This window comes from Trachymyrmex septentrionalis, unplaced genomic scaffold (genome assembly GCF_001594115.1).
Source record: "Trachymyrmex septentrionalis isolate Tsep2-gDNA-1 unplaced genomic scaffold, Tsep1.0 scaffold331, whole genome shotgun sequence".
NCBI lineage: Eukaryota > Metazoa > Arthropoda > Insecta > Hymenoptera > Formicidae > Trachymyrmex > Trachymyrmex septentrionalis.
The window spans coordinates 105,924-118,003 of NW_017305496.1; the positions used below are offsets into that span (position 1 = coordinate 105,924).

A 12,080-nucleotide genomic window follows, 5' to 3' on the forward strand; every position below is an offset into this window, starting at 1 on the left:
CATTGACTTTGTTCGATATTTCATTGTTTAAAATAAATATGTTTGAATAAGTGAGAAAATTCTGCAGCAAGTCTAGTGCAGTAATAAAAAACAAATCTTAAAATTGCCATAGAAAATAAATTTTAAACTTTTTTTAAATTTTAAAATTTTCTGACTTTTTCAGGAGGTTTTCCAGATAAAAACAAAAAATTTTACATGACTAATATAAAATATGTAAATTTTAACATTTAGATTCATGGATTGTAGGAAAGCTATATTATTAAAAATGCAAAAAAAGTTTAGTAGCATAATAAAATTTTGAGTGTAAATTCAAGCCAGCAAAAAAATAAATTAGTTTTGGAAAAAAGAATGCAGTTATGACGAAAAAAAAGGATCAAATAAAAATAAAATATAAATTTGAATTATTTTGTTAAATTATTTAAAGTGCGCAAGCTTTGAACTATAAACATCAGATATAATATTAAAAAAAATTATAATAATTATTTGGAATAGAAGTAGTTTAAGAAAATTGTGAGCAAATTTCGAAATTCCAGACTTTTTTATATTTTCCCTTGACTTTTTCTAATTTTCCAGGTCTGTGACAACCCTGTTGTTGTAAGCTCACAATAACACATAATATTCATAATCAGTAATCAACTAGAAGTTTATTTGCATCATATGCTCCAACATGCTTCTACCATGCTTCTTTTTCTTCTTCTTCTAAAAACCCTTGATTAGCTTTCCGACCCCAAAAGGATCATAGTGCCAAATTATTAGCTGATCAATCAGAGGCTCGTTTTACTTTTTTTCTTCTCAGGAATTATGTTAAATTTACCATGCTTCTACTTGTTTCAACAAGCACGTTAGAGCAAACCAACTTCTAGATGTTCAAGCTGCAGACATAACTCTGTTCCGTATGATCCATTGTGAATGTTATAGGCTTTCAAAACAAGTCTAATTGGACAAAGTCCATTATCCTAAGTTCATAATCTTAAGGTTTGTCTTTCATTCCTGCTAGAATTTTCTTACTTTTCAAAAACATGTTATAACGCAAACAAACCTTCTGTTTATTTCGCTTATCTGCAAATTAATCTATTACCGTAAACGTGAGATACACGAAATATGAAGCTGAAATTTGTTTTCATACCTGTAAACGTGTCGAACAGATGCGCGTATGTATGTCAATACGTATGTAGTCTTTGTAATTCCTTACTTTTCACTAAACACATTAAAATTACACTCCCCGGCAATTAATTCCTTCTATACGCATACCGTAACCCGTAATCGCACCATGATTACCATGAACGATCACGAATTATCTTGATTATAAGATCGGAAAGTCCATCTATTCCATCGAAAAGCAATGGACGCGATTAAAAACTATTGGTCAAACGCTAGGGAATTTAAAGTCGAAAACATATGTGCAGAATAATCAGCCAATCAAGGCTGTGGTCAAAGTCTTCCTACAAATGCTTTGATGGATCAATTAGAAGAAAGAATTTTACAAACTGACCGATTAAAAAATGCTTCAAAGCGTTTGCAACATCGCGTTGACATCGACGAGACACTATTAAAGACCGATATCCTAACGAGAGTTCGCGTCCTTGTAAATATTGACGTAATTAAGAGTTAAAAATTGATAATATTATAATATACTAATTTTATGATTTATTAGTTTAGTAGACGTATTTATGCATCTAGATATATTTAGTGACTTTACAAATTGTGTCACATTTATATATCAAAAGCGCAAAACCATGGCGCAAAACCAGCCGCAAGGTGGCGCAGGACGCAATTTCTTTGACGTCTGCGCACTGCGCACTGCGCACTGCGCAGCATAGCCTGCACTGACAATTAGTATTGTTGGCAGTGGAGCCAGTGGGGGTAGTCTGTACTCCGTAAACTGTACAAATGATCGCGGAACGCGGATGAACGACGAAGGAGAAGAGGATACCAGTGAATACGTGTCAAGGAAATTCGATCCGAATTACTATCATCCGGAGCGCAGACAGTGAGGTTAGTTCGTTTATTTGTGACACGTAGAAAATGCTAATCGATAAGCCACGAATTACATTTGACTTTTTTATTTTTCTTTCTCTTTATTTTCCTCTTTTTCACTTCGACTTGAGATTTTAATCATCGGATTACTCGTTTTTTTAAACAAAATGAAAGAGGATACTAAGTGTTTCCGACCGCTTTGTGTGCAGACACAAAATCAACCTGTCTGCAATAGATTCGAATCGACGATCGCAGCTCGAGTTAATCAAGTACACGTCCGGCATGTTCGCCGTATTATACGTATACACTTGTTCTACGTACTATTTGTCCGCCGTTTTAGCGCACTTTGCACGGTGACTTGTCACCTCTGTTTCGAATTGCCATAAATAGATATTTTATCAAATGTCATGTACATGTTTTAGCGCTGTAGTTTGCTCTTACATCGACATCTTAACCGATTGCTCTATCGAACAACGCAAAGTCCAAAAGATCTCTGAAAAAGTGGGCAACGTTTGTTAAACATTTTCACATCGTTCATTATCTATTATTCTAGCTTTAATAAGTGTATTATTTAATTGATAATATATATCAGTATATTATTTGTAATGGAAAATTGTATTGACTTATCTAAGATGATTGCTAACACAATATGACATTCAATGTAGAGTTATTTTTAGCATTTTTGATTGCCAGATGTTTCTTCAATGGAACACTGAAAATTGGATGATAATGAAGCTCCAAATTTGATAACAAAATTAATGGAAATTATCGATAATTATTAGTTCTATTTTAATTTGTTAGTAGTAAAGTTTTACAGTAATTTTTATGTAATATTAATTAATATTATTTAAAAATAGTACATTAATGAAAGATATTATATCATCATCCGTATAACGGATCAGTACAAAATGATCAATAGAAATTTTTATAAACGGGATTATTAGTCTAATTTTAATTTTAATTTTTTATTAATAAAATTTTATATGTATTAACGAAGGGTATTACATAATCTTTTTAACGATACAAAATAATTAATAAAATTGAATTTCTCATTAATAATAAACTTTTGATCAGAAATAACTTGGTGTTTATTAATCACGCGCGGATCGAAATGTTAGCTATTTATCACGGTGTGAGTTATAACAGCTATTTACATATTATGATAATCTCGCATGCGCTTTACGTATCGCTATTCATTTCCCATGTGCTCCAGCAATGGTTAACCCAATTTTTTTTACCGTCTTTTTCATATCTTTGTCCGCGAACAGATTTTTAAGTACCAATAACAAGCGGGTTACATAATATCCTCACAGCGTCACATTTTACAGCGTTTTATAGTGAATTAAGATCGTTCTAAGAATTAGACTTGATTTTCGTCTAACATGCGTCATCTGTAAGCTGGAAGTATACTTGGAATTCTATAATTGTGAGCTGCATATGCAGCGAAAATGTGTACAGTGCATTTTCATAGAGCATTTTTTTATCGTAAAATCCTTTATTAACAAATTACTAAGGTTATTCAAAATTAATTTAATTAATTCATTTAAATTTGAAAAAGGAAATAAATGTCGTATTTGGAGCTATTCGGACTCAATCCTTTGTTTCCAAAAGTTTTCCCCTATCTTTGATTCCAATTTGAATGTTTCAAAATTTCAGATGCTCGTTTCACGCTGCAATAGAGATGAAATCGTTGAGTTTGTTCCGGATGCAATCTCGCAAATCATTCCAGTGGATCCTAAAAATACTCCAACATTCCGGCCCGCTTAAGCAAATTATTTACTCAAATCTTCGCGTCGGACAAATTTCTTAAGCTTTTATTTAAAGCGTTCTTCGAAAGGATATTTATGATCCTGTTTGGAAGCGTACTGGTAAATAACCAGTATGTTTCTAAACTGGAATATCCATTGTAGTTTATTTTGTCGCGTGACTATGCATAAATACAGTCATATACAGTGAGAGCAAAAATTCGTACAAGGAAATTTTTTTATTAAAAAAGTCTTATTTGTAGAAAATAAATATTAATTAGCAATTTTATACAATGAATACATTCTGTTCTAACATAAACAAACGAGATTCGCATATATTTCTGATATTAGAATTTCTAAATTTCTCGTCTGTACGAATACTTTTTGAGTATCCAAACAATAGAATTTTTAATTTTCGCTTATTTTTTCAGATATATTTTCTATGATTAATACACATCTTTTTGGTATATATAATTTTAAGAAACATATAATCTATTTTATTTCTTTATGAATAAATTGTTAATTACCCAGTAAGAAATGATCATCAATTAAACGTCGAATCGACGTCAAATTGGTGTTGAAATCATCGTATCGATATGACATATCAATTCGATATCGATTCGACATCATTTCTCGCTGATAATATTTAATTTTTTTAAATAAAGTTTTTTCAAAAAATATTTTCTCTGTACGAATACTTTTTGTACTCACTGTATGTATATCCTGCTATATGTCTTGTCAATGCATGATGGTTATCACGTTGTGACGCGTAGCAAGGACGCGTGCATGTGAGAGAGAGAGAGAGAGAGAGAGAGAGAGAGAGAGAGATTTCAAATATAATCAAAAAAGTTCTAAAAACTTCCTTTCAAATTTGAAAAACTGTAATTGTTTAGTACTCAATATCTTCTTCTTGTTTAAAAAAAAACGGAGATATTACATGTTTCTCGGCTATTGTTTCTACTTAATATTTAGAAAGTTTTTCCGATTCGTTTACAAAAAATTAACGTCGTCTGTTTTTTGCAATATGCGATGCTTTATTAATAAAAATTTATTGTTTAGCAATTACTTTGCATATTTAAACTTTACATCTCGATAAAAATAAAGTATCAGTGTCACAAGTAAAATGATAGTTTTCTATCTTTTTTAAATCTTCATAGAAAATTTTTTATCTCTCTGAAAGGATAGTAGCGATAATCTTGCTCCGCTGAAATCTCTTATAGAATTCTAATTGGAATAGCAACCGATAAAAGACGATAGTTTGAAGATATTTTTGTCAACGGTATATAGATGCAAAAAACGATTATCTAATTTGCACATGCGTCATAAGCATACCAAAGATGTTTACGCGTGATGCAGAAATGTTTGTAAGAATTGTTTATCTGGTGCTTCTGCATTACGCATTTAATAAACACTTGAAATTAATAACGAGGAGGACAATATTTGCAAAAACTGTAAAAGTTTAGACAACTGGAAAATAATTCTTATCAGCGTCATAAAACCTTCCTATCCGAATTGTTATTTATCCTTTAAGTCTCCGTTTTTACATTTATATATTTCAACAAACGATCACGTGGAAGTGCTTGAAGAAAAATATTATTCTTTGCTCTTTAGCACAAAATGAGTCAATTTTCCATAACTTTAAACGTAAAATATAAAATATAATACATTTTAGAGTAAATGTCATCGTCGATATGAGAATTATTTCCTTCGAATTTATTATAAACTTTTAGAGATTATCATTTGTAGAGTGCAAGTCATACAGTTTGTACTTTGATCTTATTTACGTCAATATATTACCTAACTATAAGTGATATATGATAGTATTAAATTTAAGTTCCTACTCTACTTCTTGAGAAATGTGCAATTCTGATATTCCTTCGTTATTAGTCTATCATTCTTCCTTCAAATTCTATTTTCTTTATTGAATTTGAAACGTTTGTATATTAAATGTTTATATTGATTGAATATTAAAGATAGATTAATAATTAGCACTTAACAACTAGCTTTGACTCGTAGCCTTTCTCCTTTGGCAATTTTCACTTTAACAAATTCTTGAGTCAGAATATTTTGATTATTTTTAATCATAAGGAATTATAAGGAATTTATAAACGATAGAAAAGATTTGTATTCTATCTTCAGTTCTCTTAATTCTTTAATTCTCTTTTTAAGCTTTTCTAATATATCGATTTAAATGTTCAAGTTATAAGATTCCAAAATTTATTTTTTCTATTTAAATTCATATTACTTAATTTTCATAAAGTAAATATATTTACAGTGTCATCTTGTTCGGTACATATTAACGATACGAAAAGGAAGACTGTGATTTCTGTATGAGAAACCATCGGTAACGGAACAATTTGGTGTGCCAGAGATGAGCGGGCATGCAACCCGTTCCGGAGAGGGTGGTCAAGCGGTTCTCGAACGTATTCAGGTGTCCGTACTGCCGATCACTGGAAAACACACCTCTTCGACATTACCTACCACATCGGCTCCGTCAATGGAGAGGCAAGATGTGGATATTACAGTAAGAAAATACATTTAATTCTATATTTGTTAAAATATAAATAAATGTCTGTGTACAGAGTGAGATGTATCACAGTTGTATAAATGTTTAAATTCTTCCATAATTAATACGAAAACTTACATTAAAGATATATATATTTTAATGTAACATTATAATAGTTGTGGGCTAACAATACAGTTATAATTAATAATTATATTTGTTATTCATCTTTTACCGACAACAAAAATAATTTCATGCATGTACATTGTAGAACATACAAAAAAAATGCACCGGAAAGGAGATTTCCAATACTCAAAGAGTCTGGACGAGTCTGGTATCCGGTGCGGTAGCAGGAGCTTTAGCAAAGACTACGATAGCACCCTTGGATCGTACAAAGATCAATTTCCAAATTTCGAAACAACCCTATTCGGCCAGGGCAGCGATAGGATTCCTAACTACAGCGATGCGCACTGAAGGTCTCCTCAGTTTGTGGCGTGGAAATAGCGCTACTATGGTCAGAATAGTACCGTATTCGGCGGTGCAGTTTACAGCGCACGAACAGTGGAAAAGAATTATTAATATAAACGGAGTGGAAAGGTATTATTCAAAAACATCTTTTTTTAGTCTCTTAGTATATTCCCCCGGTTTGGTTTTCCGACCCCATTTGAGGAGGTCACAGTATCATGCATATCAATTTTTAGGCTCTTCGGGGAGCAGAGGCTCACTTATGTTTTTGCATTTAGTAGTTTGCATTCTTACTCCTTAGAGTTGTTTGTCAACACTCGAGGGATCCTACAATTTAACGCCGAATCCGATGAACGCGAAAAATCGCATATGCGGGTGGGATCGAATCTAGATTCATAGATCCACGAGTCAATCGCACTGAGCGGCGAATCCCAAAAACATCTTTAACAAACAAAATGATTATTATGATTTCAGGCTTGTCGCTGAGTTACTATTCTCACTTTACTCACTATTTTGAAGAAGACTCACTTTTGCTCACTTTTTCAATAAAAATTCACTATTCTCACTTTTTTCCGATAAAATTATATTATTTCTGTGTTTGCTATAATTTCTGTCTAATAAATCATACATTTTAAAAAATTTTTGCTGCATGTTTTCATTTTTTTCTGTGAGTAGATTTGAATAATTTGAATCTCCTGTCATATATGGTGACGAGATTCTTTCATTTCATTATTGATTATTTAAGGACGGTTTTTATTTAAGCATTTCATTATAATTTACAGTTATTCCAATCTTTAAATTAAATCAATTTATTAAACGCTAGTCATGAAAAGTGTCATGTTATCATAAGTATTTGTAATGTAATGTAAGGTAATAGCTTTATCAATATGAGAAACTTATTAGAAAATGTGGTATTACTTGTACAAATGCGTAATATTATACTAATATAAATGACCCAATAAATAATATTGGGTCAGAGAAAAAGTTCTGTGGAATTTTGTTAGCTTAAATTATATACAGAATATATTTGTTGCGAAATTTTCAATTATCTAACGTAAAGGTTTTTTTTAAAAGTTCGTTTTTAAAAAATGTTTTTACGACTTTTTGTTACCAAGTTACAGATTAAATAAAAAAGCATTCTAATTTTGATTGCTCATAACTTCGTTAAAAATCATCCGTACCGTAATTAATGAAATCGATTTTTAAAACTGAAACTTTACTCTATCGAATAATATCATGCTAATTTTTTAAACTTAAAATATATAGAAATTTGAATTATAAAAATATGATATTATGTTATGACTATTGCGCAACGATTCTAAGAACAGTAATATCATATTTTTAGCTCAAATTTATATATTCTTTTTTTTTTAATTAGTAATTATACCACTCAATAGAACAATGTTTTTAAGAATCTGTTTTTTTTTTTAAATTGCAGTACGATGATTTTTAATGAAATTATGAGCAACCAAAGTCAGACCATCAGTGCTCTTTTTTACTTAATTCGCGAATAACTCAAAAACAAAAATCGTAAGAATATTTTTAAAATGATATTTTAAAAAATGATTTTGTAAGGAAAACTTCAAACTTTCACGATATAGATAGTCGAAAATTTTCACAATTTTTTTGGCAAACCCACAGTGAGAAGAAAAATTTTTCTTTTTGTCAGCTCGTACTTTTCTATATATAAAAATTACAAAACTCACATAAATTCAAAAAATATAGTCACCATTCAAAAGTAGATTTCAAGTTTTAAAATAATTTTTTTTAAATTTAAATTTTGTTCGTTTTTAATGAAGATATTGTATACATAAATTTTGAGCTAACAAAATGCCGTCTTTTCTGCCGAACGTGTTGAAACATGTATTTTTAACGATACCGTTTTTAAAATTCAAAAATTTAGCCTTTAAATTTAATGGAATATTAAATAATGAAAGTATCATCATCACAGGATAATATATTCAAAATAATAAAGTGCTAATCCTGAGATACCATTCTATACAATTTTTATCAAATCTAAAACAAACTACCTTGTTGCTCAGCGTTTAAAAAAATTCACTTTTCTCTCACTATTTCGAATACAAAACTCACTATTCTCACTTTTTTGGGATCACTGAGCCGGCGGCAAGCCTGATGATTTAAATGAGGCTACTGTATGCAAATTTTATTCTAATGTTATGAATATTTGCAGAGAAAAGCCATGGGCAAGTTTCCTGGCCGGCGCACTTGCGGGTGTAACGTCGCAGACTATGACTTATCCATTAGATTTAATGCGAGCGAGAATGGCGGTAACTCTAAAGGCCGAATACAAGACTCTACGTCAGGCGTTCTGGCGAATGTATAAAGAAGAGGGAATATTGGCGTCCTATCGTGGTTTCACCGCTACAATTCTCGGTGCTATCCCATATGCCGGTTGCAGTTTCTTCACATACGACATGCTGAGAAACTTACTATCTGGTGAGTTCTCGTTCACACGATGAATTTCTTTGACGCCCGTCGACGGTGGCGGTGCTTGTACTCACATACGAGGGATCGTTCGATAAGTCTGGTAAATCTTTATAAAATGGTGTAACAGTCTATTTGATGACGTGACACCTAAAAATTATCACTCTTTAAATCCTTCTAGGTCAAATGTCAGCTAAAATTGATGCGTTGTTCACGTTCGGTAGTCGTTTAAAGCGAACGAAAAATTTAGCAGTTGCCGCGTACAAAAATAAAAAAAATAAATTCCGTGTAAAATTACAGAGTTTGGCTTCGAATTGATTCCTCATTCACTTAATTTTGCATGGAATTTGTTTCCTTTTTTATTTTTATACGCGGCAACTGCTTAATTTCTCGCTCGCTTTAAACAACTATCAAATGCGAACAACGTATCAATTCTGGTTGAAATTTGACCTGGGAGAGTTTGAAGAATGATACTTTCCAGAGGTGTCACGTCAAAAAGATTTACTCATAAAGATTTACCAGACTTATCGAATGACCTACGTACATACACACATACACATACAATATGCGAAAAAAAGACAGTCGAGGGTTATACGAATGAGAGTGGCTGTTGTATATGATCGTAAAGCAGGGTACGGATGGGGCACGTCGGGGGCACCCTGTTTCCCCTGATATTGGGACGGTACTAACTTTAATAGCGACGCGAGACAAGCCCGACCGGCGGCGTATTTCGAAGTGCTGCGTGCTTCATGTTCGATGATGGCTACGTGTCGATGAACAGTGTACACGGTGACTATTCCGGGATTCTCGACCTCGCTCATTTGCGGCGGCATCGCTGGAATGGTCGGTCAGACAAGCAGCTACCCACTGGATATTGTGCGGCGGAGAATGCAGACGTCAGCGATCAAGGGCCAGCATTATCACACGGTCACGTCGACTATCGTGAAAATTTATACGTGAGTATTTATGCATCATTTAAAGATACTAATTTATTTAAAGATAATAATTGAATACAGCAAATATTTAATTATGTTGAATGAATGAATTGTCAGTAAAGTTTATATATATACATATATGTATATATATATATATATATTAAAATAAAATAAAAGTTAATATTAAAATAAAAAAGACAAAAAAACAAAATATTTTTAAAATTTTAAGAAACAAAAGAAAAAAATTCGATTATATTTGATAAATACACTTATTTACAGACACATAAAAATTGATATATTTAACAGTATAATTTGCCATTTTTTTTTATAATAAATGCAATTTCATATTTATACAAAATTATATTGATAAATTACCGTTGTGCATGTTACAGGGAAGAAGGAATAATGGCTTTTTATAAAGGCTTAAGTATGAATTGGGTAAAGGGTCCTATTGCTGTTGGAATAAGTTTTGCCACGCATGATACAATACGAGATACATTGAGGAAAATAATTTGTGAAGATATAGGAGATTAATGAAATAAAACATTGAAAGTTTGGGGTTATCATGGAATAATATCAACCAATAATTATAATTAATAATTATATTTAATTATATTAATTATAATTATTATATTATATTATTATTGTTTGAGACTGTTATATCCAAACACTTATATAATTATTAATTTTCATTTACATAATTATATAAGTAATAATTGTAATTATTAATCGTAATTTATGATTAATTAATCATCATAATTTCATTATTTAACACGAATCATAATGAATCAATATGTCAGTGTATGTTTCCTCAAATTTTCGCTTGACAAAAGAAAAAAAATGATAACTCGTGCACAAAGTATCATCAATGACAAGAAATAATATTGCAGTAGATGCATTATTATCAATACAAAGAAAATAATTAGTTTGTTATTTTACGAGGGTATTTTACCAAAAGCCAACACAGGAGATCATTAGTACAAATTGTTAAATATTATGTATATATTGTTATTCCAAACATTTTAGAAATCGTTGAACAGTTGAAGAAATGCAATACTTGTAGATCCATATACCAAATCGTAATATAAATATTATGCATAAATAAAGATATAATTTTTAGCTCATCTTAATTAGGTATCTTTAGATTTCATTAAAAACAGTTTATATAAAAATATGACTTTTCTGACTTGCCTTAAATATTTTACAAGTTCTACAATAAAAGCAAACAAACAGTAGTATAATTTGCATTTGTGTATGGCAGATTTATTTTAAAGATTGAAATACTCAAGAGAATTCTCGATTATTTTTTTAAAAGCCTGTGTAAAATAGACATATTGTACAGTTTTTAAGATAAGTTGCGCTTGAAATTGACATTTAGATTATATTTTATTTGATCATTATGCTTATAATGTAATTGATTGATTTATTTTGATGCTGCAATGACTAATCTACATCTTTTTCTTTAAGAAAGACTGCAATTGATAGCGACAATAAAATTTAGAATGTGAAAACATCGTAAAAAAATAGATATAACGTTATACTGCTATGAATCTATGTTATAATTAATTACTGACAACAGTATCTACATTACAATTTATTAAAGTTCTTGAGTACTCACTCCAGCCATATTGAATTGTGATGTCATAAGCGAGAAATGACATGTTGATTTTTCTTGCATGCCATTTGTAAATAAAGAGAATTTGGATGAAATAAAATGATCGCTTTAAAACACTTATAAAAATGGACGAAAGCTATCCTTATCTCCCTTGACAGTCAGTAAATAGTAAAAGATACGTAAAGTGTGTTTACTAGATTCTACTCAATGCGCATACATAGCCTATTTTCACTTTGTGCCTTTTTCGATTCTTTACTGATTATCAGGGAAGATAAGGAATCTTCGTTCATTATCAAGGGTCTTAAAGCGATCTTATTATTTCATTTTATCCAAATTTTCTTTAAAAATGGTATGCAAGAAAAATCAACATGTCATTTCTCATTTATGACGTCACG

The 12,080-nt window shown here is 30.8% G+C and overlaps 2 protein-coding genes across 2 annotated transcripts in view; one reads left to right on the forward strand and one right to left on the reverse strand.

Annotated features, from left to right (window-relative positions):
* Nucleotides 1-1,332, reverse strand: part of LOC108750211 (splicing factor 3B subunit 2) — a 3,871-nt gene extending 2,539 nt beyond the window's left edge. Inside the window, exon 1 of the mRNA XM_018489524.1 lies at nt 1,127-1,332. The gene's annotated coding sequence lies outside the window, so the exon portion shown is untranslated. The remainder of the gene's footprint in view (nt 1-1,126) is intronic.
* A 523-nt stretch (nt 1,333-1,855) lies between these two features.
* On the forward strand, nt 1,856-10,634 carry LOC108750212 (mitochondrial coenzyme A transporter SLC25A42). The gene is made up of 6 exons (XM_018489525.1): nt 1,856-1,995; nt 5,998-6,246; nt 6,497-6,822; nt 8,882-9,147; nt 9,917-10,091; nt 10,463-10,634. The coding sequence occupies exons 2-6, from the start codon at nt 6,094-6,096 to the stop codon at nt 10,602-10,604; spliced, it is 1,062 nt and encodes a 353-aa protein (XP_018345027.1). The 5' UTR covers nt 1,856-1,995; nt 5,998-6,093; the 3' UTR covers nt 10,605-10,634.
* Nucleotides 10,635-12,080: the final 1,446 nt, after the last annotated feature.

What these genes read in the sequence shown, in the direction of transcription:
- LOC108750212 (XM_018489525.1), top strand. Translation starts at nt 6,094, where the DNA reads ATGAGCGGGCATGCAACCCGTTCCGGAGAGGGTGGTCAAGCGGTTCTC. An exon ending in GGCAAGATGTGGATATTACA is followed by an intron (nt 6,247 to 6,496) that starts GTAAGAAAATAC and finishes TGTACATTGTAG; the next exon opens with AACATACAAAAAAAATGCAC. An exon ending in ACTATCGTGAAAATTTATAC is followed by an intron (nt 10,092 to 10,462) that starts GTGAGTATTTAT and finishes TGCATGTTACAG; the next exon opens with GGAAGAAGGAATAATGGCTT.